We start from the raw sequence: 22,790 nt of genomic DNA, 5'->3' as shown, positions 1-22,790 counted from the left end.
CGACCGTTTCCAAAGAAGTAACTAATTCTAGGAAATTACAATGATCATCAGCTATTGTGTGTCCAAAAGAGCAGCAACGCGGGGGGGGGGGGGGGGGGGGGGGGGCGAGGAGGGAAAAAAAAAATCATGCAAATAACACGGCAAAATTAAAATAAATGAAAGTCGCGTAATGGGATATTTAAGCCTCGGTAAAGTTTTCAGGAGCGGTATCTGGCCTACTAATTTCATCCTACATTATTTATCACATTATTTATCACACTGACCCAAACGCTATAAAAGAGTTTCAGATCATTAGCCTGCACCTCTCAATTAGACGGGATTCGGGGAAAGCGGAGAGACAGGCAAGACTGCCAGGAGAGCGAGCGAGAAACAAAGTGAAATCTGGTCTGTAATCCTCCAGCCCCAATCTCCTTGGAGAATAAAATGAAGGGATGTCCTGGTTAGTTTTGATTGATTATACTCTTTCTGATGGACTTTCACTACAGAGCTCTAGATGTTGTGCTTAACCGTCTGTTCCCTAGTTACGATATTAACCCTCTGCGTGCACCGCCGCTCCGCACCTTCCCCTGCCTCCCCCCCCCCCCCCCCCCCCCCCCGTGTCCGTGTCCCTCCGCACCGGCGCTCCCGGCAGGTGCCCGGTTCACCGGCCCCTGCCCCGGCCCCGGCCCCGGCCCCGGCCCCCTCCCCGCCCGCCGGGAGACCCCCCCCCGCCCGCTCCCCCCCCCCCCCCCAGCTCCGAGAAGCAGCCTTTGACAACAGCCCGCGTCTCTGCCTCTCCTCTCCTTTACAAATCTGTAATATTTTCGAGAGCTTTCCTTTTTTCCTTCCCCCCCCGGCCCCCCCCCCTTCCCCGAGTCCTGGTGTTACAATAATTAACAGTGCCCAGAAAAGTGAAGTAGTAACCAGAAAGACTTTCCAGCGCTGAAGAATTGCTTTGCTGCCTTGAGCTTTGGAATGAATCCATGCTTTTTATGTAATATTTCACTAAGGTGCTTTTTGTTGCTGGTGGGATTTTTTTTTTTTCCTTTCCCTTTCCCTTTTTTTTTTTTTTTTTTTTTTTAAGCCGGTTTCCTTCCAGGCAGTTGCCATGGGTTTCCCTGTCTTGTCCTAAGCTTTTGAAAATATACATCCAGAAGACTTTAAAGAAAACAAAAGTAGATAAAAAAATGTAAAACACTTACCGGTCATACTTCCAGGATTTAGAGATTTTTTTTTTAATTTTTGATTTTAATAAGGTGACAGGGGGGAAAAAGCATGTTCTCAACTCCAGCGAAACGATCCATGTTAAGATTTTCCTTTGCACTGACTCCACTAAGCCCCGCTCTCCACTAGTCTATTATTTTCACCAAAATATATGAAAATTTATGCAAATGAAAATCAGCACTAACTGTTCTCCCCTTGTTATACTTTGGATTTTTTTCCAGACAAAACAATCACACTCTGCAAGGGAGGGGGTGGGAAGAGTTGGGGAACTAAGTTGGTTGGGTTTGTGTGGTTTTTTTTTTTTTTAAATAAAAGACATTACTCCAGCTCGAGCTTTATTTTTTGTTGTCGCTGTTATGAGGGTGTACTTTTTTTTTTTTTATTTGGGGGGGATTTCTTCCCCCCCCCTTCCTTTTTTATTAAGAAAGTAGATCTGTTTGCAGAGGCGCTATCACGTTTCATCAGGCCACCTGAGACGGCTTTTGAAAGCGTGTACTGTGAAATTCATAGCAGTAATTTAGACAAAATCCTCACTGTATATTAATGAAAGACGGCCCCATGGCACCGTTCCTATCCTCCCCATTCAGTGTAAACAAAACCACGAGACTCACTCGGTTTTTGAGCCTGATCCAAGCAAAATCGGCTGGAAAGGAAAACATGGGGTTCTGGCACTGACTATTCAAACGTCTGCACCTGGAGATCTCAGATTTATTCAATGAAATCTGTGTTGGATCTTTTATATATAAAAAAGAAACCTTTGGAGGACGCATGGGAACAAAAAAATAAAAAAAATATACAGCTATAATCGTTATGTTTGGGGTTTAGTTACCAGTGCCCTTCAGATCCGTACGCTTCACTTTAATGGTTTTTTCTAACCCGACCCACCGTGGTATTTTTTTTTTTTTTTTTTTTTTTTTTTTTCCCGTGCCAGCCGAGGGGGCTGCCCGGACCCCGAACACCGGCTCCCGGAGCGGCCGGCGGGGCCGGCTCCGCGGGCGCTCCGCGGGCGCGGAGAGCGGGACCGCAGCTCACCGCCTCCCGGAGCCAAATCATTCAGCGTGCGGAGGAGGGCCCGGGGGGGGGGGGGGACGGACGGAGAACACGCTCCCCATTTCAACCCCCCTTTTCCCTCCGCGGGCCCCCGCGCATCCCACCGTTAAGGGGAGAACGGGGAGACCCCGAGCAGCGCCGCGTCCCCTCGAATGTCCGACCGGTGTTATTGCACCGCCGGTCCCCCGGGAGCGTTCAATTTGCCCTTGTTTTTGTTGCCACTTTCTCTTTTTTTTTTTTTTTTTCTTTTTTTTTTTTCCGTGGTTCACTGAGGTTGCCTGTGCGCGGCGTTTCCGCTCGGTCGCATCTCTCCCCCCCCCCCCCCCAACTCCCCCCTCCAGGCTTTTTCCCCCCGCCTCCCTTAACCCTTTCGGCTGGACGAAGAAATAATACAACGTTTCATACCGCGGGGCCGGCTCCCTGCGAGACACCGCGGCTCGCCGGGCCAGCCCGGTCGCCCCATCCCTTTCCCCGACGGGGGGGGGCCCTTCTCCGGGACTCCCGGGATCGACCTCCCGGCGGGAAGGGCTGCCGGGGGGGGGGGGGGCGCGGACAAAGACGGGGGGGGGGGGAGGAAGGGTTTTGGGTGCCCCGGGGGTGGCACCCCCGCCCAAACGCCCTTCCTACCCCCCGCCCGGCTTCGGCGTCGTTATTATTATTAATTATTATTGTTATTAATTATTACCGCTGCACACCCCCCCCCCGTGCCGGAGCGGCCGGGAGAGCTCCGAGGTGCGTGTGTCTGCCGGGCGGGAAGAGTTAAGAGGCGGAGGGAGGAGAGGAAAAGAGGGAGGAGGGATGGAGAAGGGAGGGATGATGGAGGGGGGGGGGTAAAGGGGGGGGGGCACTTCCAGCTCCGACGCCACTTTTGCCTAAATTAAAAAGCAGCCAATCGGAACGGCCGGAAGGGGGGCCGAGCGGCCGGCGGCGGGCTGTCCATCACGGGGCGAGTAGCCAATCGGCGTGGGCGGCGGCGGCGGCGGGGCCGGGTCGTGGCGGCGCGGGAGGCGGCGGCGGCGGCGGCGGCGGCGGGCAGACGGCGGGAGGGAGGAGGGAGAGGAGGAGGAGGAGGAGGAGGAGGAGGAGGAGGAGGGAGGGGAGGAGGGCGCGGGCACGGCCCGGGAGAGGGAGGCGGGGAGAGGCGAGCGGCGGGACTCCGGCACCGCCAGTGCGCGCTGCCAGCCCGGCAGCCAACTTCCCCGCTGGAGTTAGTGTATAAAGGATACCATATATGCACACACACATACACACACCTCTCCAGCAAGGCGCTCCTCCTCCGCCTCCTCCCTCGACCAACTGCTGGAATTAAAATAAAAAGCAAAACAAACACCAAAAAAAAAAAAAAAAAAAAAAGCCAACCAACCAACAAAAAAAAAAAAACAACAAAAAAAAACAACAAACCAAGCGAGAGAGCGAGCGAGCGGGAGAGGGAGAGAAACAATTCGCGAGGTAACGAGAAATTTCAACTTTTTCTTTTTTTTTTTTTACTTTTTTTTTTTTTTTCCAACCGCCTAAAGGAAAGGTAGAGAGAAAAAATGTCTTATCCAGAGCGTGACTCTAGCAAGAAGGCTCCGGCAGGACTCTTGTTTCAAAGGGGACAAAGTGCTCCAGCAACAGCACAACTTTGAGAAATGCATCATCACCACCATCACCACCATCATCATCACAGGAAGTTTTCTTAGGACACCAACAAAACTTGCAAATAAAAGAGCAAAAGGAGATCGAGGAGCCGAGGAGAGAGAGAAAGACAGAGACAGAAAAAGGAAAATATACCCACACACAAAGCCTTAAAGGAAGAAGAAAAGGAAAAGTTTCACTCCGAGAGGGGAAGGCTGAGAGGTGGAGATGTACTCCTAGGGGAGCGGAGGGGAGAAGGCACGGGGGCTTTTTGATCCCCCCCCCCCCCTCTTTTTCGCTTTTTAGCCTTTGTTTGGTTTCCTCCCTGCGAGCAGCAAACTCGGGCGAGAAGGCGGCGGAGGAAAAAAAAAGACATGTACAGCTAAATATTTCTCCTTTTTTTTGGGAAAAAAAAAAAAAACCAAGCAAGCGGAAAGCAAAGCCAAGCGATTTTAAAAAGAAAGAAAAGGAAAAGGAAAAAAAAAAAAAAAAAAACCAAAACCCAGGCGAAGCGAGAGAGCCGGCGGGGCTGCAAAGAGCTCGCCGCAGGAGCGGAGCGGAGCGGAGCGGAGGCAGGACGGCCGGCGGACGGGCGGAGGAGAGCGCGCCGCGGAGCGCTAGCAGGTGAAACCCCGCGCCCCGGCGCCCCGGCGAGGCTGGGAAGGCGGCGGCGGCGGCGGCGGCGGCGGCGGCGCGGGCGGCGGCCCCGGCAGCGGCCCCGGCAGCGCCGGGCAAGGGCGCTCGCCCGGCAGCCGGCGGCGGCGGCGGCGGCGGCGGCGCGGCGCGGCGGCGGCGGCGGCGGCGGCGGCGGCGGCGTCGCGGCGGGGGCGAGCGGCGGCGGGCGGCGGGCGCGGGATGGCCGCGGCCACCTCTAACCCCTACCTCCCCGGCAACGGCATCCTGGCGGCCGGCTCCATCGTCCACGCCGACTCGGGCGGCGGCGGCGGCGGCGGCGGCGGCGGCGGCGGCGGCGGCATGCAGCCGGGCAGCGTGGCCGTCACCTCGGTGGCGGGCGGCTACCGCGGCGACCCGGCGGCCAAGATGGTCCAGAGCGACTTCATGCCGGGCGCCATGGCCGCCAGCAACGGCGGCCATATGCTGAGCCATGCCCACCAGTGGGTGACGGCCCTGCCCCACGCCGCCGCCGCCGCCGCCGCCGCCGCCGCCGCCGCCGCCGAAGCGGGCTCGCCCTGGTCCGGCAGCCCCGTGGGCATGACGGGCAGCCCCCAGCAGCCGCCGCCGCCGCCCGACGTCAAGGGCGGCGGCGGGCGCGACGACCTGCACTCGGGCGCGGCGCTGCACCACCGGCCGCCCCACCTGGGCCCCCCGCACCAGGGGCACCCGGCGGCCTGGGGGGCGGCGGCGGCGGCGGCCGCCCACCTGCCCGCCATGGCCGGCGGGCAGCAGCAGCAGCAGCAGTCGCTCCTCTACTCGCAGCCCGGGGGCTTCACGGTGAACGGCATGCTGAGCCCCCCCCCCGGCGGGCAGAGCCTGGTGCACCCGGGGCTGGTGCGCGGCGAGACGCCGGAGCTGGGCGAGCACCCCGGGCACCACCACCACCACCACCACCACCACCAGCACCCCGGGCACCACCCGCCGCACCACGGCGGCGTCAACAGCCACGACCCGCACTCGGACGAGGACACGCCGACCTCCGACGACCTGGAGCAGTTCGCCAAGCAGTTCAAGCAGCGGCGGATTAAGCTGGGCTTCACCCAGGCCGACGTGGGGCTGGCGCTGGGCACCCTCTACGGCAACGTCTTCTCGCAGACCACCATCTGCCGCTTCGAGGCCCTGCAGCTCAGCTTCAAGAACATGTGCAAGCTGAAGCCTTTGTTGAACAAGTGGCTGGAGGAAGCCGACTCCTCCACCGGCAGCCCCACCAGCATCGACAAGATCGCGGCGCAGGGCAGGAAGAGGAAGAAGCGGACCTCCATCGAGGTGAGTGTCAAGGGGGCCTTGGAGAGCCACTTTCTGAAATGCCCCAAGCCCTCCGCCCAGGAGATTACGAACCTAGCGGACAGCCTGCAGCTGGAGAAGGAGGTGGTCAGGGTTTGGTTTTGCAATCGGAGGCAGAAAGAGAAACGGATGACCCCCCCGGGGATCCAGCAGCAGACCCCCGACGATGTCTACTCCCAGGTCGGCACCGTCAACTCCGACACGCCGCCCCCTCACCACGGACTGCAGACCAGCGTGCAGTGAGGGGCACCGCGGGCGGGCCGGGGCGGAGTGGAGGGGGGGGGGGGGCCCGGGGGGACGGTGGGGGGATGAGGGACGGGACGCCGGGGGGGGGGGGAGCAGCGCGGGCCGGGCCGGGCCGGGCCCCGCCACCGCCACCGGCCCCGGCCCCGGCCCCGGCCCCGGCCCCGGCGCGCACACCCGCACGCTGACACGGACACACTCACCCGCACGCACACACACACACACACACACACGTACACGTACACACACACACGATCCAGGCTCGTTCAGACTGCTTGTGTTTATATATATATGGATATATGCGTGCATCTATATATATATAAGGTCGATACCGATAGGGAGCGGTGGAGAAGGTCGATCCGAGCGAGAGCGTTTAGACCGTGTTGGGAAAAAACGGGGTGGAGATGCGTAATGCACCAAAACTGCAGATGTGCCGGGGGGTTGGTTGTGGGGAGAGGGCTTGGGAGGGTGGGCTTGGGCTTTTTTTTGCCTTTTTTTTTTTTTTTTGCCTTTTTTTTTTTTTTAAATTGCTATTATTTTTTATTTTCCGCTCTCCGAATTAGCCCCCTCTCGCAGCGAGGAACACCACTGACGCCTGCACCTCTTCTCTCCCCTCCTCCCCCCCCCTCCCCGCACTCTCCCCCCTATCCCCAAAAGGGCTCTCTCCTATGAATCACGGAAACTTTTTTCCTCCTTTCTCTCTCCCTCTTGTTTTGGTTTTATTTTTTTCTTTTTCCTTTCCTTTTCTGTTTTGGTTTGGTTTTTTTTGGTTGGTTTTTTTTTTTTTTTTTTTTGAATGGGAGCAATCGAAAAAAAAAGGGAAGCAGAAGCAAAATAATCTGGTTAATCAGAGGGTGCCTGCTGCATTCCAGCACCCTGTTTTTCTTGGCCAAACGGTAGAATTTTGGTGCAAGGCAGACATCCACTCTGAAAACATATATATCTATATATCTATATATTCTGCAAAATGAAAGGGGCCACTTTTTCCAGGAAAAAAATAAAATAAAATATGCACACAGCACTAAAAACAAGCAGACTGCATAGGGAAGCAAATACATATATATATATTTATCTATATATATAGGTATAGCTATAGAACAAAACTATGGAAATAAATGCCCGCACGCCGAAAAACTGACCCTGAGGAGAAAGGGGGGAGGGACAGACGCCGGGGGGAGGGGGGCAGAAGGAGAGGTTGTTGGTCCCTAAAGTTCGAGCTCTGTAGAAGGACTTTGCATGAATTAAGGGAACCAGAGAGAGAAAGGGAAATAATTTAGGGCTGTCAAAGTCCTGCTCCTGACGGCTGCCAATCATCATGGAAGAGTCATAAAAAAAAAAAAAAATCCACTGCTAATATTTTTTTTATTAATATTTTTATTTTTTATTTCTGGACTGATTCAGATAAAGGGATTTAGAAGGACTGAGCATCTGCAGCTGCACTTATCTGAACTTCTCCTCTCCTAAATCCGTTGCCAACTTTGATTGAATGGGTGCTGTGGATGTGATTATATAATACTGCCATTTCCAAGCAGTGTTTTTGGTAGGTTTTAATAAACAGACTTTTCAAAAAGACGGCAATATAGAATTGTTAGATCCGTTGTTGATCTAAAAAAAAATTTGCTTTATATTTTCATTAAATGACTTCTTTTAATATTTTATTCAGAATACCTATGAACTGCTGCAAAACGGTAATTTATTTTTTCCCCAGATCTTGTATTACGTGTTTTTTTCAGACGAGCACAAATCAAAATGAAATGAAAATATGGACAGTTGTTAGGTAATAAGGGTATCTTTTGATGTGATAATTTGATTGTAATTTAATTTGAGTAGTGATTCCGTAAGAGCTGATTGAGAAAATAAATTTGTTAGAATGAAATAGTCTGTGTCTGATGCATAAACGCTGTGTCAAAGAAAAAAAAAAAAAAAAAAAAGTTCTCTGGAGGGAAATACTGCAAATGCTGAAGTGAGAGGAGTACCCAGGGTCCGACCTGCTCTCTGCAGCCCCCCCTCCGCCTCCCCCCTCCCCGCCCTCCAGCATCCCGGCCGCGGGGCTCTGCCGGTCCCGTCCCTCCGCCGAGCAAAGGTCCAGCGCCTCTCCCACCCACCCCACGGACCCCCGTGTCGTGGGGAAGGATAGGCGAAAATTAGGGATGAGCGAAAGCCACCTTCCCCCCCCTCCCCAAAAAAAAAAAAAAGGGGAGGGGGGGCTGTGTCCGTTCCATTTTGGTTTGCACCTCGGTGCAGAGAGCGGGGATGTTTCCAAAAGTTCCTTTTCAAACTCGGGGGAAGGGGGGGGGGGGGGCGAAGAAGGGGGGAGGGAGGCTAAGCTATCATTTCTTTTGACGCATTTTATGTCTGTATAAATATTTGTATTTAATTTATAATTGAAGGAGAAGGTACTCTTTTTTTTTTTTTGCTTTGTTTTCCCCGAAAGGCTCTATAGAATAATACTTCCAGCATCCTACGTGCGGTCCGCCTAGTTCACCGTTTCTGTTGTTGCTGTCGCTGTTGTTGTTGGTTTAGGGTGGTTTTTTTCGCTGGGGTGTGAAGTGCTGTAGTCTAGTTTTCTCCTCCGCTCTGCCCTGCCGTACCTTCTTTGCAAACACACGCGTGTGTCAGTAACGTTGGGGATGCCAACAGAGGCACTGCCTGGCCTGTCATATTTATCCGCTATAATTTATTGCAATATAGGGACAAGTGAATGACCGTTTCAACTCTCTTCTTTTTGAAGCGGGGAGGTTGTGGGAACTAGAGAGCTGCACCTAACGCCTCCGCCCGCCCCCGCTGATAGTCTACGGGAGAAGAAGGTTTTCTTTTATGATCCATCTCGTCCGTGGCTCCTTCCTCACCTTCCTCTCCCTCCCCTCGTCCGCGTCCTCTCCCCCCCTTACCCCCCTCCGTCCCCGCCGTAGCTTCTCTACGTCCTATTGAGGCAGGGGTTAAACCCCCCGAAAAACTGCTGTAGGAACAACAAACATTTCTTCCTTTCAGATAGGCCTGGTGTCGGTCCATAAATCAAAGCCAACCTGAGAGCCGTGCACCGGGATGCATTATTTTAACACCACCTCGTAGTAAATATCACCGTCGGTTTGATTTGTGAAATCCGAAAGGCCCTACTGACACGGAGGGGAAAAAAAAAAAAAAAAAAAAAAGGGCGGGGGGGGAGAGGGGGGAAAAAAAAAACCCAAACAAAACCAAACCACAAAAAAACAACAAAGGGAAAGAAAACCCGAAAGGGTAAAGGACGCTCTTTTCTTTTGTTCCTTGGAGTAGGAGCTCCTGGCTGGTTTTGCAGCTGGGGGGGGGCAAAGGCCGGGTGCGGGCAGGGTTGGCAGCGCCGGACCCCCTCCTCCCGGTACCGGGTACCGTTAGGAGGTGAGGTGGGCTCCCCGTTTGGTACCCACGAAGGGGAGAGGTTTATTAGAGACGGAGAAGGTCTGTTGAAATTTGGGAGCGGTGGTCGGTTCCCGGCTTTGGATGGCAACAAAGGGTTTCGCGTTGGGCTTCGCACCGGTGTCTGCGAAAAGGCAAACCTTTTGCGGGTTGCTCGCCTGAAAAAAAGCTGGGGTTCAGGCTGGGGGGGTAACGTTTGGGCGGAGGGACTGGCAAAACGTGGACTTGTTATGCACAAAAAGTGAGGCCATGGGCGCTCCCCCCCCCTCTCCCCTCACTCCCCCCCCCCCGCCCGCCCCCGAGAAACTGAAGCCTTTGAATGTATTTGGGAATTTCAGGGTTGTGAGGCTATGAGATAGCAAGAGGTAGATAATAAGTGAGAGGGTTTGCGCTTAGGGTTATATTGTTACACGTGTAAATAATGAAAATATTGTTATATATCGCCAGATCTCTTAATGAATTTAGTAATTGTATTCATTTATAATATCAGCGTTCTGTGCTTGGTGACTGAGTCGGCATCGTCTTCCTTACTCTTTTTTTTTTTCTTTTTTCTTCTTTTTTTTTTTCTTCTTCTGCCTAAAGGAAAGCCAAATGTTTTACAAAGTTATGTTTGATCAGTCTGGGTAATCCCGAGATGTGATTATTTATAGTTTGCGTTTTCATATCCTGCGGTCCTCTACTACGCCCCAGTCTTCTCCCTCACATCCCATCCTTCCCCCGTCGAGTCTGTACACAATAAATCATTTTCAGGTGTATTTGAAATAGTCATCTCACTGCTGTTGATGCGCATATTTCCCGGAATTTAGCAAAGAGCTCTCCCTTGGTTTAAAAACGCAGCGGTTCCTATCGGAAAGTGATCTTTACAGAATCCTTATGCTTTACTGTAGTGACTCGTGTTTGCACATTACAATGCTCATAACTTGTTTTGTATGAATGGTTTTAAATGGAACGTTCAGAGAATAATTGGTTCTACTATGAAATGCAGTATATACTATTGATAATTTTATCAATAAGTGTAATATTTTCAATAATTTTAACAGCTCAGTTTGTTTTTTTAAATTATATATTTGTAAAATATTTATCCTGTTGAAAGCAACAATATATTGTTGTATTTATTCGTTTATTTTTGTAATAAATGATCGACACCTTCAAGCTACAGCCAAATCGATACTTCTATACATTTCTACAGGGCTACCTTTTTTTGAGGCGCTTGTTCGGATTGGCACAAGAGTGTAAAGATTACCTCTGTAACTGGCAGGCTTGCAGGACCCAACTGTAGGCGTGAGCTGCTTCGCCACATGCACTTTACTTTGCTTAAGTTCCCGGGTAATTAATCAAACTCTAAAAAGGGACGCAACAAGTCCCGGCCTCGGAGGCAGGCGTGGAGCGGGCGCTTTAGGACAGGGACGGATTTTGCTCGAAGCAGGGATGGCGAGGAGGATGGCGAGGAGCTCGGTGGCCCCGTGGCGAGCGGGCTGGCTGGCTGGAGGGAGCGGAGGAGAGAGATGCAGGGAGGTGGTGGTTACCCCACCGGTATTTTCAGTTGCAGTTTGCAATAATGGAGCGGGCGCAGCCTTCAATAGCCGGCGGGGGGGAGAGGGGCGAGGGGGGGCGGCCAGCGGCCCCGCGGTATCAATGACACAGCAGTAGGGAGCTTTTTTTTTTTTTTTTTTTTTTTTTTTGGCCGAGAGGCTTTGGCGAGACAAAAAGCCAAGGGGTGAAGGCCGAGCTGGGGCGGGGAGGAGGGGGGGGGGGGAGGAAGGCTGGCCGCCGATCCCGTCCTCCCCGACGCCAAAGGAGCAACCGGGGCTGCGGGGGGCGCCCACGGGGACGCGCCGTCGGGGACGCGCCGGCCACCCCCCCCCCCCCCCAAAAAAAACCCCAAAAAAACAAAAAACCACGCTTCCCCGAGGGGGGAGCGGCTGTGGCAGGGCCCGTTCCCCGCCCCGCGTGGGGAAACGGGGTGTACCGCCTTTCCCCACGCGTGGCTGGCCGGGCCGGGGTAGCACCGACGGGGCGGGTGACCGACCGCGTTCCCTTTGCCGCGGTGGGGCGGCCCGGGAGGCGGAGCGGGCCGGGAGGGGAGGTCGGGCCGGTGCTCCCGGAGGGGGGGGGGGGGGGGGGGGGGGGGGGGGAACGGGGGACGGGGACGGAACCGTCCCGGGGCGGCGGGCGGCCCCGGGGGGAGCCGGCGGTCGGTGGGTCGGTCGGTCGGTGGAGGCGGCGGCAGCTGCTGCGGGTCCCACAAGTTGTTTTCCTCGTGGCGACCATTCAGCAAAACGCAGGATCCTTTCTCCAAGATTTAAATTTCGCGGATGAATTACCATACAGCGGTTGCTTAGCAACTAAATTCAAGCCGGGCTAAGAATATGCAAGCTTTTTGTATTCTCATTAATAAAAATGCCACTCTGACACAGCAACCTGACTTTGGATCACTGCAACTTCTGTAAAAGCCATAGGAGAATACAAACCGGCTCCTCCATTTAATTACAGATCAGAGTGGCTTGAAATGTGATGTTTTGTTAATCTATCTTCCTAAAAGCGATGTAAAAAATAACGGCTTTTCAAGAGCAGTGGAAAACTACTTTTTTAATGGAGCTGTCTCCTGGTGCTACTGATGGCTGTAAAGCGAAACCTTTTTTTTGAGTCACACTTTCAAGTAGCATCCCCCCTTCCGCTCTGAGTTTCCTGAAATCAAAAAAACATTAAGACATTTGGAGCCACAGGAGGGGGAAAAAAAAAAAAAGAAAAAAAATGAAAAGAAAAATAAATAAGCTGCAGCCGCCCAGCGCATTAGAGAGGCGAGCATCGCTCAGGAAAGGGGGGATTCAAAATGTCAAGGTGCAGCCCCAGCCAGGCACAGCCCCACGATCCGGGGTGCAGCCTGTCCTTGCCCTTGCTTGCGCCGAAATGGCTCTCTTTTGGGCATAAAAGTGCGTGGGTACTTCGGCTGGGGAGGGCAGGAGAGAAGCCTTCGGGGACACCTTGTTGAATGTTTCTCTCCAAAATTTATTTCCCCTTCTGCTAACATTTACTTTACATTGCTCTTAGATCGGTGCAGATAAGAGCTTGGCGGTAGATTCTGGCATCATGCACCCAATCTCGTATATATGGGAGAATGACCTCATCAGAGGAGGACTGTGTGTATAGATAGCATTATTTAAACATAGACTAGACACCTACATATAAATCTATATATAAAGCTGTGTGTGTATGAGAGATATATATATATGTGTGTGTGTGTGTGTATATGCCTTTAGCAGTACCAAAAAACTTCCCTGCCAGCCCCGAAGCCTCCAGGCAGGGCTGCCTTCCCCCGCAGCGTTTTGGGGGGGGTAGGTGACCCCTCTCTGGAGGGCAGGAGCCCTCGGGCACGGCAGCAGCAGCAGCACAAGGTGCTGGCAGCCGGGGCTGGAGCTGTCTCTCTCTTTTTGCCTGCCATGTTGTGTGCGGGCAGCTGCCTGCGGGAAGGGTTAGCCTTTGGGATGGGGCACTGGCTGCTGGGGGCCGCTGGTTGCTTTTATTTATGGCTGGGCGTTTGGTTGCGGTGCTTTTTTTTTTTTAGCAACAAAGAGTTAAATCCAAACTTTCTTCTCCCCTCTCCCCCTTTTTTTTCTTTTTTTTTTTTTTGACCCCTTGATAGTGCTAAAATTGAGCCTGTATTGTACAAACCCCAAGCCACGTTAAAAGTTCAGGCGTGTGGGTTGGGGGTTTTTTTCCGACGGGGTTTGTCTGCAGGAGGGGAAGGGGAACTTGGAGGTCTGTCCGAGCCGAGCAGGTCACTGAGGAATCAGGGGGTCCCCCCTCCTCCCCCCTTCTCTCTTTCTCTTTTAAGGTTTTCTTTTCTCCCCTGAAAGGGGGAGGATGGCTTGAAGGGGGGTGGTCGAGGGGGGTAGGCATTTTCCAAACGTGAGTTTGTGATGGAGGGAGCTCGCTCTCTCAGCAGGATTTAGTCTCTACTCACTTTAAAACGTAGAACAGCGGAAAAAAAAAAAAAAAAAAAAAAAATTCCCATATAACAAATACCAAGGGAAGAAAGGCAGTGAAGTGAGAACCTGTGAAGACTAGAGTCCCCCTGAAACTCAGGCTCACCCAAAGCTTTAGCAGAGTGTTTTGCTTCTCTCCCCGATGGTTATAGGTTGAGCATCACAAGGCTACAGCATAAATAATCACGTTCCCTTCCATTTTGCATCTCTCTCTCTCTCTAACAGAGTTGAGATTAAAAGCCAAAATCCGAGCACAGCCCTTACAGAGCGGTTGAATTGTGCCAGTACATATGTTTCCCACTCACGTGTTGAAAACTGTACCTTCAAACATAGGCTTGTTTCTGATAGCTTGCATTTCTTCAGCTACAAGGGGAAAAAAAGCTAAACAGAACTTTTCTGAATTGTTCCTATTGCTCACATCAGTGGGGTGAAAAGGCAGCGTTACATCAGCTCGATACCTTCAATGCAAACAGGGAAGGTTTAGCAAGACAAGCTCACTGGCATACCACAACGGAGATCTTTATTTTTGAGTTGGGGTGGTTCGAACCAATTCGACACCAGTACCGAGCACCACAAAGTATTTGGTTTGGGAACAAACTTCCCTCCGCAGTAGCGTGAAGCGGATGGCTGCTCCTTGATGCCAGATGCCTGGTCACTCCGAGTGTCCCCTCGCTGCCTTTCTTGCAAGGCGCGCGATACAGAGGAGAGTTTCTACCCACAGGGACGGTGCTTTCAGATCAGACCGCTGCGCCATGCCCTCCAAAGTCCAGGCACGGGGTCCCAGCAGAATTATTTCTTCCTCAGAAGGAGCCTGGGATGAGGAGGGGGAAAATGGATTAGAAAGGGGAAACCAGCTGGGGACTGTTATCCTCACTGGTAGTAGGCCTGCTCTTAAACACAACGTCAAGGCACCGAGATAGGCGTGTGAAATGACAAAGACAGGCGCTATTTCTTCCTGAGGTCCACGTTGAGTGGAGAAAGCCAAAGGGTTGTTGACTGCCTTGCGACCGGGGCCATCCTTTCAAATTGAAATGAATTGATTTAAAAAAGCAGGGACTGGCTAATGGGGAACCGCATGGCTGCTATATTTATGTGCATCAAACCGAAATTTAAACAACTTGAGGCAGTGTGGGCTGTATTAACGTTTTATATATAGTAACCTTTTTGTTATTAGTTTTGGAAATGCTTGGTGCTACTTCCCTGCCAGCGCTCCATAGAGCTGACTATACAGCATTCAGTCCGCGCTACAGTCGAGCGGGAACTGTTTGCTCAACAACTCCAGGCTCCATTTCCAACTGGAGCACTAACGTACACCCTGAGCTGGTGGCGTAAACCCAGGTAGCCCGATGCGTGCAGACCAATTCACCGAGCAGGCAGCTAAAATACAAAAAGCGAGCGCGTGGCTGTAGGGGAGGTGTGGGCTGGAGGGTCTTCTGAGTGGGTTGGTTTGGTTGTTTGGATTTTTTTTCCCCCCTCTGTGTGAGTGCTGGCGAGAGCCAGAGGACGGGGACATCCTCTGAAACTCACTTTGGGCTCGTCTCTCTACCTCCCCTCCAAGTTTGAGACATTGCGAGTATTTACCAAGTACAAAAGAAATGAGAAGTGCTGGGTATTGATCATTATTATATCCCTTCCCCGACAGAAAATGGGCCCAGGGTAGCAGAGCTGAAACTAATCTTTCTAAAGGGGAGGGGGGGGAATGGTTTGGTGAAGAATTGTGCTGGAGTAACATACGTTTCTTTCGTCTTCTGGAGCTCTTATTCAAAACAGGGGCCCATCCGCCCGAGTGGGACATTTCTCAGAGAAATCTAATAGATATTTGTTCCAGAGTCCACACTAAAGCCACAGATCAAATGTAAGGTGCAAAGCTCTCCATTTGTTTCTCTCTCTCACATGCATCCCCACACACATGCAAACATACACTCCCTTCTCTTCCTAAAATAATAAAATATCCTCTCCCTGGTTCTGCTGCCTTCTCTTTTTTATGCAGATCCATACTCAAATGTGTACCAAAATTCTTAACTCAGTTTGCTGAAATCGCCTAGATTGTCGAGGAAATTAAACTAAACAAGGAGCTGTGTGAAATGTTGAACTTTAAATACCATCCACTACCCCGAGAAGAAGAAAATGAGTCAATGAATGCTCAGGTTTCTGCTACTTTTAGATTACCGTAATTAAAAGAATTATTTTGTTAGGGGTTTTGGGGGTTGTATTTTTGATTTTTTGTTGGTGTTTTTTTGTAGAGTGGTGAGAATTCCCTCGTGCTCTAATAGTGGGTATTTGAAAATAATGCTCTTTCCCTTTTGGTTTTGGACTGAAGGACAGGGTTACGGTGTCTCCCCTAGGTGTTAATGATGGATACAGACGTGTTTGATCTTACGAACGGTACGTGTATTTCTGTGAATGCCAGGCGAGATGACGATATCATTCTCAGTACCCCAGAAGAGGCATGTTTTACCTGAAGAACGGGGCTTGGGCTGGATGCTGCTGTTGCTCTGGGTTTTGGGTTTGCTTTTTAATTGTCCTGCCTATTCTCTCAAGTCAATATTAATGCCATACAGCACGGCTGAGGCCAGAGCTGAGCGAGCCCCGTCATTAACAATAGCATAAACAAAGGAAGGGGACCAGTTACCTTGACATTAGATGCCCGCTTTGTTCCCGAGCCTCCAACTGCATCCTGAAGCCCATACAGGGAAGTATTGCCTACGGGAATGAATAATCCACTCCAGCTATTGTCCCAATCCCCTGGAAAACAAAACAACACAACCAAAACAAAGATGACAACATCCCCTCCCGGCTCCGCACGGAGCCTGCGAATGGTTTCATCCCCCTCCTGCCCACTTCATCCCACTTCTCCTGCCCACTCTCACTACCGACCCCCTCCCCAAAAAGCGCACAGGAGCTCCCCACTTCGCGCAAGCACCCCCGGCCCGCTGTTCCCCGCTTTCCAGCGGGGAAGGGGGTTGGAGAACCCCTTCCCTTCTCTGTGCCTTGGGAAGGATAAAGCGGGGAGCCGGGGGGGGGGGGTCTGTGCGCTCCTGAGCATCTGCAGCCCGGCCGGACCCGGGTGGGGGGGTCCACCTTAGACGGGGCGGCCCGGCGGGGTGGGCTGCCCACCCAAACCGTGTCCACCCCCCCCCCCCCCCGGCATGTCAGCAGGGAGAAGGGATTCACCCCCCCCTTCTCCCGGGGGGGGGGCAGCGCGGCATCCCCACGCATCCCCGTGGGGATGCAGCGGGGGACGAACATGCCTGTCTGTGTGTGTGGGTCTCCATTGTCCTTCCAGCATCGTCCTCCCGGGGAGGTTTTCCGCGTGGAAGGGCCCACCCGCCGCTGCCCTCCCTGCCTGGCAGACCCCACTCCGTAGCCCCCCCCGTATTTGGCAGAAACGCCCCCCCCCCCCCCCCCCCCCGGCCAAAGGAGCCCATGTGGAGTGGGAACATCCCTTTCCTCTGCCAAAATAATTAAACACCCCGCAGCCAGTTTTGTCTTCTACGCCCTCATGCTGGCCGTCGGGGCAGAGGGATGGATAGCAGCCCCCCCCCCCCAAAAAAAAAAGTTTGCGGGGAGGCTGGTTTGACCCCATCCTTCCCCATACGGAGGGAGAGCAGGGCCAGGCCAGGGCAGCGCTGCCGGGGGGGGGGGGGTCACCCCGCTTTGGGGAAGCGGAGGGGGGGGCAGCTTTTGTTCCCGTTGCTTTGGGAGGGGAGCAAGTTGAAACCCCGGGAACCGTGCGCCTTCGGCTGGTTCTCCGGGAGAAGATGAAGGAGAGCTGGTGGTGTAGCCCGAGGGAGAGGAAGGCCTTAGGAGACAGATGCATCCATCCCAGATCCATCCTCGCAACGTGGAGGTGTGTGTGTGGAGGGGGGGGGGGATGTCGGGGGTAGCGGAGGAGGCAGCTGGAACCTAAAGTCCTTGCTTCAAAGGTTAAGAGCTCCCTCGTCAAACGTTGCCAAACGCTACTGGGCTGAAGAGAGGGGAGAAGAAGGCGGGGGGGGGGGGGGGGGGAGAACATGAGCATTACTGCAAATTTCAAAGCACTGAAAATAGCTCTAAGAAATCCCGAGGATCCGCCACCGGTTCTTTTTTTTTTTTTTTCCCGGGACACATGCATTAGGGGAAGCTTTTCTCGGAGGTGCTTGTGAAGCAAGGCCAGCGGGAGCCGGGGGGGGGGGGGGCTGCGGGTTGTGCCCCCCCTCCCCGCACCTGCAGCCTCTGGGCCTGAGCTGGGGACCCTACTGCTGCCGGCTCTCTGACACACCCCCCCCCCCCGGGAGCAAACCCACTCCCAAATCCCCCCCCCCCCTTCCCCGGCCGCCCCCGGGCCGCGCTCCCGCTGAGAGCCGCGGCGGTCGGGCAGGGGCCGGCCCCGGCAGCCCCTTTATGCGCAGCGGTCAGCAGCCGGGTTGTGGGTTTGCAGCTGCATGCAAATAAATCCCCGGCAATAATCTAATGCGGGTGTGCTGCCCCGACGACAAAGTGCCGCCACAAACGCAAGTGCTGCTTTTTTTTTTTTTTTTGCTTTTTTTTTTTTTTTGACCACCTAGGTCCCGCAACCAAAAGAAACAAATAAAAATAGGGAGGGAAGGGGAGAAAGTTGGTTGATACGCATGTTTCATCAAACGCAGCCTGCTTTTGTGATAAAGGAGAGCCGGGGATTGTTTCCTGCACCTCTGCGAGAACATCGTCACCCGCCCCAGCCGGAGAAAACGATTCCACGCGTGATGAGCAGGAGCGAGGTGTCCTACCCACCCGGCCGCCCGCTGCCACCTTATTTGTTCCGTTCCCACGTGGAAAATGCATCTCTTCCCTCAAGTTTCATTAAATTACAGCTGTATTCGAGACGGGACGGGACGGGGGGGATGGTGGTGTGATTTTGTACACTATCTTCTCTTGCAGGTAAAAGTTTTTTTGTTTGTTTAACTGCTCTCCAAGAAAGGTCTGTTTGCACGTATAGGGGGAGGGTTGTCTGGTTTTTTGCTTGCCCGTCTTAAGCAAAAGCTCAGCAGACTCAATGGGATGAAGGAAGAAAAAAAAGAAGAAGAAAAAAAATAAAATAAAAGAGGGTGAATCTTTCAGAAAGAGCCGGAGTGGCAGAAGAAAAAAAATCAAACCGCAAAAAAATCCCAGCAACCCAGTTCCAGAGAGGATGGAAGGGAGTACAGTTTCCCAGTTGCCATTCTGCGGACTGCCATAAAAAAAATATTAAAAAAATCACACTGAAGGCGGAGGGGGGGGGGGGGGGAGAGTTTTACTTTGCGAAGTGTAAGTCTCTAACGACAAGCAATCCTTCCTGACACCTGGTGCCCCCCCGGCCAGGCTTGCCCCCCCCACCCCCGGGGGGGCCGCTGAAGGCCGAGGAGCCGGCAGGGTGCGGGGGGGGCCACGGAGGAAGACACGGGGGAGCACCGGCTCTCCCCAGCGCAACCCACCGCTCTCCCTCCCGCCCCTAACTTCCCGGGGGGGGGGGGGGCGTTATTATTATGGAAAAACCCGTTTCCCTAGCAGAAAAGGCGCAGCTGGACCCCCCCACACCCCCGCCGGGGAGGTGATGCTTTCCCGCAGCCCCCGTACCGGGCACAAACGGGCCACCCTGCGCCCGGCTGCCCAAACCACGGCCCTCGCAGTGTCCCCCCCCCCCGCTTCGGCCCATCGCCCCCCCCCGGGGGTTTTCCCAGCCTTACCCTTGCCGGCTCCCCCCCAGCCCCCGGGGAGCAGCAGGGCAGGGGGGGTGCCCATCCCCTTGGTGTCTCGGCTCCCTGCCTGCCTCCCCCGGCTTTTCTTGCCCTGGCCCCCCCCCTCTGTCCTCCCCGGCAGGCACAGAGCCCGGCCCAGCTGCCCGCTTGTCCCCTCAGGGGGGCTTTTTTTCTCTCTTCCCCCCCCCCCCCAAACCCTCCTGGGCAGGGGCTTCACCCTCCAGCCCCGCTGCCCACCGGTGCCTCCTCGTCCCCGCCGCCAACAAAAGAAGCCCCCCCCCCCGGAGCAAGACGGGCAAGCAAAGGCGGCCCAGCAAAGCCCACGACCGCTGCCCTCTCCCATAAGGCAAAATCCAGAGGGAAATCTCCCTCCGGGGCTTCGCTCCTCATCCCGGGAATCCCATCACCTTTGCAGCTTTCGGCAAGGGCAAGAGGAGTTTGACACCCAAGTTGCCCCTCGCACCTTGGTGTGACCTGAGGCGGGCACCGGGACAAAATCCCGACGGGTTCTGCAGCCTAAAAGGAAATTTCTGGGCACGGGGGTCGGTGCTGGGGGCCGGGGAGGATCAGCCCCCCCCCCGCCTACACCCCATACACAACCTCCTCGCCTCTGTCTTTGAAACTGTGTTTAAAACAGCAGCTGAAACACAATTAATTGTAACTGATTAACATGGATTAGTTTGGCCTCCAAAGCACTTTAAGTCAATTCAGCAGCCATAATAATAATTAATTCATTAATAAGTACTATTGGTGCTTCATCACTAACGCCAAGAAAAGTTTCCCTGCGAAGTACAGGTGGCAGGGAGTGTTAAAATGAAAACATTTGCATGCAACTTTTTAACCAGAAGGGAAAGCACTTTGGTTATATTTGGAGACATGTGTCTCACACATTTCCCCCTTTTTTTTGTAAACTATGTAAGAATAAACATTACAGCTCTGGGCTTTTAATTTCTCCAGATGGAATCATAAAGTACCTAGTAGATTTTTTTTTTTTTTTTATACTATACAATTGAGGACACATGTCTGCTTTTCCCAATGAGGACCGAGAAGCAACTTAATTTGAAGGCATAACTACTGAACCACATTTTGAATAACACACTCGAACAAGTTCACTTTAAAAGGCAGGAAACCGCTAAGAGCACAGCACTGAAAGTTGCTCCTTCCCACTTGAGCTGCAGTGGAGGATCGCCCGCCTGACCTTCCCGTACACTTTGTCGTTTCGTATCCGTACAGAAGTATACATACATACATACATACATACATACATACATACATAGAGGTGGCAGGGTGCCTGCCCGTCGATTGGGGGGGCTTTTTCCCAGGCGCTCGCATCCCTGGGGGGGGCTTCCACCCTGCTCGCTGCAGACTGAAGAGGCTGCTCGGGGTCTTGTGTCCCCCCCCCAGTGTGGCGGAGGAGCCCTCTGATGCCCTGGTGACAAGAAAGGTGTCCTCCTGCCCCCCCCCCGCGCTGATTTACCCACCCGGGGTTGATTTACCCACCCGGCGCTCCTCCCACGCACACTTGCGCACCCAGCAAAGCGTTTTGGTGGAGGGTAAAAGGAGGGAGGGAGCCCCGAACCTGTCCCCCCCTCCCCGCTCGGCTACTTTAGGGATACACGCATGCTGAGGGAAGGGGGGAGGCAGCAGTCCCTGGGCTGGGCGGAAAATAATACGGAAATGAAAAAAAAGAAAAAAGGAAAAAAAAAGGAAAAAGAAAAAGAAAGAGAAAAAAGAAAGAGGAAAAAAAGAAAAAGAAAAAAGAAAAAGAAAAAAAGAAAAAACGAAAAAGAAAAAAGAAAAAGAAAGAAAAAAGAAAAACAGAAAAAAAGAAAAAAAGAAAAAAGTCCAAGGAGGAGATTTCTTACCCTAAACTGTATTATCAGTTTGGGTTTTGGGGTTTGGTTTGGGGTTTTTTTGTTGTTTGTTTTGGTTTTTTGTGATGGGAATGAACAAAATAGCCCACTCATCTCCTTAACTAGTCTCAGCCTCCCTCCTCCTCCTCCTCCCCAGCCCCCCCCCCCCCCCCCCCGGTTCTGACTTACATGTGTTTAGAGCAATGGCAAGGGGGGGGGCATTTAAAGTGCGGATGATTTACTCCCCTACAATTCACGTCCCGCGTGTGAGCCTCCAGCCCCGCGTCAGCTGGGCGCTGCAGACAAACACCGTTAAATATGCATAAGGAACAGTTCGCTTGCTTAAAGGAGAACTTACCCCACCGCAAAGTTGACAGCCCGACGGCAAGGTGGGGGGGGGGCCCTTTGCGTCGGGACAGCCCTAACCCCTTCCCAAAATATTCTCCTACCCCCTCAGCGACTGGGGTTGGGGAGACCCGGCCGCTTTTCTGCTCGGGACCGGGCGGAGAAGTGATGCCGAATCGGTCGCCGGCTTCGGGAGTTGTCTTTCAGCGGAGCAGCCTTCGCAACGTTCCCCCCCCCACCTGCCCCCGACTCCTCTTCATCTTCCTCGGCCGGGACGGGCGAGGGGCATTGCCCCGCACCGGGGGCAGTCCCGCTCCGGCGGGACCCCGCGGGCGGGCAACGACCGACCGGCTGCCCGGAGGGGGGGGGGGGGTCATAAACCGGGGGAAAACGCGGGACTCGGGGGGGGGGGGGGAAAAAAAAAAAGAGGGGGGGGGTGATGAAACAACGCAGATTGCCTGAGCAGCTTTTTGGAAAGGAAAAGTAACGAGGGGGGGGAACACGGGACGAGAACCTGCGCGCAGGTTTCCCCAAGCTCCCTGGTTGGGAACCGCCCCCCCCCAGGATCCTCCTCCGCCGGGCCCCCACTTGCTCCCCCCCCCCCTTTCCCCAGCCCTCCCGGCGTTTCGGACAATAAAAGGGTTATTTTTTGGGTTATTATTAGTCTTTCTCTCTTTTTTTTTTTTTTCACCCCCCTCGGTACACGCTGACGTAAGTCTGTAGCGCCATCTAACGGGAGGCGCCGGCTGGGCCGCTCCGCGCTGCTCCGCGCCGCTCCGCGCCCCTCCGCGCCGCTCCGCGCTGCTCCGCGCTGCTCCGCGCTGCTCCGCGCCGCTCCGCGCCCCTCCGCGCCGCTCCGCGCCCCTCCGCGCTCCGGGCGCCCGGCCCCGCCGCTCCTGCCCACCCCTTCCAACCGCACTCCGCGGAAACGCCGAGGCTCGGGGTGGGGGGATTTATTTGCTTCCCTCTGCCCCGGTTGTTTTTTTTTTTTTTTTTTTTTTTTAATTTTTGCCTTCCCCCCCCCCCCTTTTTAAATTTTTTTTTTATTTTTCTCCTTTTTTTTTTTTCCTAACCGTATAGCGCGCCGATTTCTTTAATGGCACATCCCCGTGGAGGGGTGCAAGGGGGAGACCGTGACCCCCCCCAGGAGCGGGGCGGTGGGGAGATGGGCTGGGGTGGGCATCGCTTTTGGGAGCGAGGAGGTGCCCGTGGCAAGAGGAAGGGCGCTGATCCTCTGCGCAAAACCCACCAAAAAAGTACTTTGTAACCCAGTCCGTGTGGGGTTATCCCCCAGGAGCTTCCCCCAGCCTCTGCACTTTTATTTTTTATGTTGTTGTAGCTGTGAAGAGCTGGTAGGGCAACTTTTTTTTTTTTGGGGGGGGGGGGTGGAATGAATAAATCCCAGCAAAGCCAGTCAGAGGTGAGGGTGGGTGGGAGGACACCCT

General features: G+C 53.8%; 1 protein-coding gene and 1 long non-coding RNA gene across 8 annotated transcripts in view; one reads left to right on the top strand and one right to left on the bottom strand.

The window, feature by feature from the left end:
• Positions 1–2,073, bottom strand: part of LOC115334584 — a 39,996-nt gene extending 37,923 nt beyond the window's left edge. Inside the window, exon 1 of one of the 6 annotated variants that reach the window (XR_003921170.1) lies at positions 1,182–2,073. This is a non-coding gene — a long non-coding RNA (uncharacterized LOC115334584). The remainder of the gene's footprint in view (positions 1–1,181) is intronic. The other 5 variants (XR_003921179.2, XR_003921180.1, XR_003921167.2 and 2 more) reach the window with 5 other exon arrangements.
• Positions 2,074–4,725: 2,652 nt separating this feature from the next.
• POU3F3 (POU class 3 homeobox 3) lies at positions 4,726–6,117 on the top strand. 2 transcript variants are annotated; one of them, XM_029998965.1, is made up of 2 exons: positions 4,726–5,811; positions 5,947–6,117. In XM_029998965.1, the coding sequence occupies exons 1-2, from the start codon at positions 4,726–4,728 to the stop codon at positions 6,070–6,072; spliced, it is 1,212 nt and encodes a 403-aa protein (XP_029854825.1). In that variant the 3' UTR covers positions 6,073–6,117. The 2 variants fall into 2 exon arrangements, with proteins under 2 accessions (XP_029854825.1, XP_029854824.1); XM_029998964.1 differs by having other exon boundaries at positions 4,726–6,117.
• The last annotated feature ends 16,673 nt before the right edge of the window (positions 6,118–22,790 follow it).

This window comes from Aquila chrysaetos, chromosome 23 (assembly GCF_900496995.4).
Source record: "Aquila chrysaetos chrysaetos chromosome 23, bAquChr1.4, whole genome shotgun sequence".
NCBI lineage: Eukaryota > Metazoa > Chordata > Aves > Accipitriformes > Accipitridae > Aquila > Aquila chrysaetos.
Note: the sequence above shows the minus strand (reverse complement) of the source record. Positions and strands in the feature narration are given on the sequence as shown.